Source organism: Trypanosoma cruzi, genomic scaffold (assembly GCF_000209065.1).
Source record: "Trypanosoma cruzi strain CL Brener 1047053517059 genomic scaffold, whole genome shotgun sequence".
NCBI classification, from domain to species: Eukaryota; Euglenozoa; class Kinetoplastea; order Trypanosomatida; family Trypanosomatidae; genus Trypanosoma; species Trypanosoma cruzi.
The window spans coordinates 54389-58957 of NW_001849469.1; the positions used below are offsets into that span (position 1 = coordinate 54389).

The 4569-nt window shown below is 54.1% G+C and overlaps 1 protein-coding gene and 1 pseudogene across 1 annotated transcript, besides 4 other annotated features; both read right to left on the minus strand.

The window, feature by feature from the left end:
• Nucleotides 1-199: part of a sequence feature (heterozygous, non-Esmeraldo-like haplotype) that runs on past the window's edge.
• On the minus strand, nt 1-1263 carry Tc00.1047053503741.20 (annotated as a pseudogene).
• Nucleotides 200-1548: a sequence feature (areas not merged during assembly with more than two copies in the genome that could not be assigned to a particular haplotype).
• Nucleotides 1549-1932: a sequence feature (areas merged during assembly that could not be assigned to a particular haplotype. This can correspond to areas where the two haplotypes were merged or to regions with more than two copies in the genome that were merged during assembly.).
• Nucleotides 1718-2359, minus strand: Tc00.1047053503741.10 (mucin TcMUCII, putative; the record flags this gene model as incomplete). Its single annotated transcript, XM_800694.1, has 1 exon — nt 1718-2359. The coding sequence occupies one exon, from the start codon at nt 2357-2359 to the stop codon at nt 1718-1720; it is 642 nt and encodes a 213-aa protein (XP_805787.1).
• Nucleotides 1933-4569: a sequence feature (heterozygous, Esmeraldo-like haplotype).

A 4569-nucleotide genomic window follows, 5' to 3' on the forward strand; every position in this document is an offset into this window, starting at 1 on the left:
TCTCACGCGGCCACCACCGCAGCAGCCGCAACAACAAGAAGAAGCAAAAGAGGTGGTGTGGGAGACCGCGGTGCTGCCGTCACTGTCGCCATGAGAAGCTGTGTCACGTGTTTTGTTGTCTGTGGTTGGCGCTGCTGTGGATCCTGCACTCTGAGGTACCGTATCATATTTTTTGGCTGATGCAGCTTCACCATCGGAATTCATGCCGGGTGACGTGGCGCCTTCAATGGATTGTCGGTTCGGATGATTGCTGGTTGGAGTGCCTTCTGTGCCAGTGTCAGACCGCACGGCTGTAGTTATCGTGGTGCTGTTGTCGCTGCCGCCAGAAACGGTTGTGCCAAGTGTGTTACGGGCGGTGGCTGCTGGTATTGCTTGCGATTGGCTTCCAGCAACAGTTTCATGTTCCGCTCCTTCTTGCAGTAGTGCTTTGCCGGATCGTTCGTTATTGTTGGAAATGTCCTCCGCAGCGCGCCCTTTTCCTAGAGCAGAAGTCGGACCATTTCCAGTTGTAGAAGTGGATGAAGAATGTGTTTGTTGTTGACTGACAGCTGGTATATCTTGTGTGACACCTGCGCCAGTTGCGGCTTTATCCTCCGGTGAGTCCTCTTCGGTGTCCCCTTTAGGTGTTGTTTCTCGCCCCACCACTGGCGTCAGTGCCGCTGTCGATGCTGCCTGTTCCACTGTGCCTTCCTGCTCCTTCGCCCCTCGGTCTGCTGCTGGTGGATGGCTGTCGCTCGTGGAAGATACGCCCAATTGTTCTTCATTCACGGTGGTTATTACTTCACCCTCCGCAGTCGCAGCATCATCACCACAAACACCACCACCATTTTCTAATTCTGTTTTTGCGTTGGGCGACTGTTCTGGCGCACTGAGATCGCTTTTCCCTCCTGTTCCCGCATCAGTGTGGTGCGAAACTTGAGGCAATAATTCATGCTGATCCTGTACGACTTCACGCCCCTCTTTTGCAAGAGTTAAGGCATCCTTGGATTCAGTTAAACCCACACCATCACCAACACCGGGAAGTGAAGGTTTGCCACCCGTAGGAGCAGAACCCGGCAAGTGACTTCCACCGCTCACAGAGCTTCCATCAGTCACAACTCCATTATCACCATGACCCCCAACTGGGGAAGGAGGTTGACCAACACTCCCAGCAACACCTTGGCCGGAATGCTCACGATCCTCCCCGGTATCTGCCGACACCAAAGAATACCCGCACCACAGCACGCAGAGGGCACACACCAGCAGCACACGGCCAGTCATCATCGCCACCACTCCTGTCACTTGCGTGTAGCCTTCAGCAAAAGTAACACCACGTCAACAGAGAGGAAAGTAAAAAGAAGACACAGCCGCTACACCACCGCACAGCAACAAATGGCAGCACCCCAGCAGCAGCAGCGCACACACCACGAGACAGATGGAATCAGTACGATTGCAGAGCTCGCACACCGCCCCGCAAACCACAAGTTTGAAAAGCAATAAAAAACAATAATTAAAAAAGAAGACAAACCCAGGGCTCCAGTGCGCATGCTTATGAGTGTGTCCGCGATACGTTCAACGTGACGGATGCGGGGCACAACGCGGAGCACACAGCACGGCAGCAGAAGCAAGTGAAGCAAAACAAGATCATTATTTCCTCTTATTTTGTACAGTGAACCACAACACACGCGCACAAATCCCCGCGGTTGAGTGCTGGCACGCACAGCCCGCACACAACTCTTCAGCCCACAGTGGTGTACGCCAGCGCGGATGCGGCGAGCACCAGCGGGGCACACACCCACGCAGAGCTGCTGAGGCTGCCGTCGATTTCGCGAAAACGTGACGGTGCGCGGGTGGTCGACACAGTTGGCGCCTCTGTAGTCGTAGTACTTGGTGCCTGTGTTGTAGTGGTCGAGGTCGTGGTTGGTGGCTTTGTCGTCGTGGTCGTTGTCTGAGCAAAAGCTTCAGACTCCATATTTGTTTGTTCTGCGGATGTACTCGTGCGACTTTGTTGCTCCTTCGTACCCTCTGCCTGTACTGTATTTTTCTCGTCATCTGGTTGTGGTTCCAAAGCAGACAAACGTGTTTCATCTCTGTCAAGCATTCCCAGTTCCGCAGAGGAACCCAAGCCTGTCGACCCTGCCTGAGCGGCCCCCTCAACTGTTACAACTTTTGCAGTGGAAGAATGACTACCGACGCTATCGTGAGTATCAACCGACATAGCAGTTGGTGGCTTTGGTGGAGGAGGCTGTATGCCGCTCTCTTTTTCTTGAGCACGATTTTCATTATCCTTCAACTGAGTCTCTGTCACGCACACGGACGGGCAGCAGCAGCACAGGGCAAGCAACAACAGGGCGCACAGCAGACGGCACGTCATCATCATCGTGAGTGTGGTCGTTCAGTGGTGTGGAGCTTATCTGCACAGTGAGGGACATGGAGAGCAACAGGGGAGACGAGAGGTGCGGCAGACACACACAGAGGGCACACCACATGAGGAGAGGGCAGCAGCCAGGCATGCACCGTACGCCGCACACCACGCACGACACACACTCCAATCCACGGCTGCAGGCACACACACACAGCCCTGCTGCAACACCAACACACAGATGGAGGAGGAAGAAGCAAGCAGGAGCGGCACACACGAAGGTGCAGCGCGCACAGCAACACAAGAGCATAGTAACAATAAAAGAAGAAGATCCCCGCACACCACGCGGATTGTTGGTCCACGGAAAGTGCAGCCAATATTCATCACAAAAACACTTCAGTTGCCTTCGTCCACATTCATCGCACTCAATTTCATGCAGGCCGGCCACCACCGCAGCAGCCGCACACGTAAAAACAAGCGCAAGGAATGGAATAATGCAAGCAATCATTTATTTGTTTTTCTGTTTGGATGTTGGCGGATGTCTGCATGCTTTTTTTCATTTTGTTTTTTCAGAGAGCAAACCTTCATGCCTGGATCGTGTGTTTCAAGAATTTCCGCAAGGTGCACAATTATTTATTTTTTCCTCTGGTGAATGTTTCTTGTGTTGGTGCAGCCAATAATTCAATTTGTGTTGTTCCTGCCTTTCGCTGGTAAAGTGCTGCAATAGATGTTTGTGTTTCCCTTCGTTGCTGTGGCACCTGATTCCTCATCGTTTATTGTGGTGGTAATAAAAATATGTGAGTGGACTCCCACGCACCAGAACGCACCTTCGCTCCTATTTATTGGTGCATGGAAGGGCATGTCTGTTTGGTGGTGTCTCGACCATATATTTTGTGGGCGTACATTCCCCTGCAGGCTGAGGGCGGGATGACGCTCCGTCGCGGTGCACTTCCCTCGCATGCCGCCCACTCTGATTCATCATGCATCACCCCCTCACATACTCCGTGGTGCCACACCGCTGGTATTATTGCAGCCGCCGTGACTCCGCATATTTCACGCATTTGATTGTGCCACAATACATCCGCCCGTGTGGCCGCCGCATCCAAACAGCGGTGCCCAACACCGTGAGCGGCAGTCCACATCCTTGCATGTCCCAACGCAGTGGTGTTGGACTGTCAGCCAGGCGTCAGACAACAAGAGAGTCTTGTGCTGGCAGCACAACACACGGAGCTGCAGTGAATGACTCGGGCGGCGACGCATCCATTTGTCGCAAAGCAGTAAAAAGGAGTCGGGCAAAATAATGCCGGCAGCAATCACGACACCATGTCCACAGCCAAAGCATGCGACATGATGTGTGTCTCACTGCTGCTGTGAAATGCCTGCAGACGACGTCACTAGTGGAGGCACACCACCCATGATCAGCGGACAGACAATAATCGGCATGGGAGACCACAAAAGGCAGCAACAACGCCAACAGCAGGAGCTGATCTCTCTCTCCCTCTCTCTGTTGCCTCCGAGAAGTGATTATTCCACCAGCCACAGCTCACTGTGCCATCGTGACACTCCATGCACGTCGTGGCTGTGTCAACACATCCTGCTCCCTGCAGCGCCTCAAAGATGCCTCACTCCGCCCACCAAGTGCGTCGATGCGGGCCGTGCCTGCGCTGCTCGTCAGGACCACAACGATGTGAGGGTCACCGAGTCGCAGCATGTTTGTTGTGACGTTGTTGCATGGCACCTGCACACACACACGCAGCGCCTGCATCCCTCCCTGTTGTGTCCGCTCTCTGCCGGAGTGGCCACACACACGGGCAGCAGCAAAATCACTTCACCCTCGACCATCCAAAATCAGCACTGACATCCCTCGAGACGCAAAGATCTCAGTTGCCAGCACGGGCCTCATGCCGCTCTACCATCGACGCTGAAACACGGCACAGTGCACGCACTTATTTCCCTCGTGTGCAGTCAGCCGTTTGCTTCACACATTCTTCGACGGAATGACGTTCACAAAAGCACGCTACAAAAGGCCACTGTGATCGCACAAGCTCTTGCGATGAGCGTCGGTGTGTGCATGCATCCGCTGCTCACACGTGCTGGCAGGCAGCCTGCAGCCGCTGCCCTCGTGCCAGTTCATCGGCTCCAGCACGGAAATGAGAAAACGGCCCATTCCCGATGCACTTATTCCCACCGGCAGCACCAACACGCTGGTCGCCAGCCGTCATTCCTCA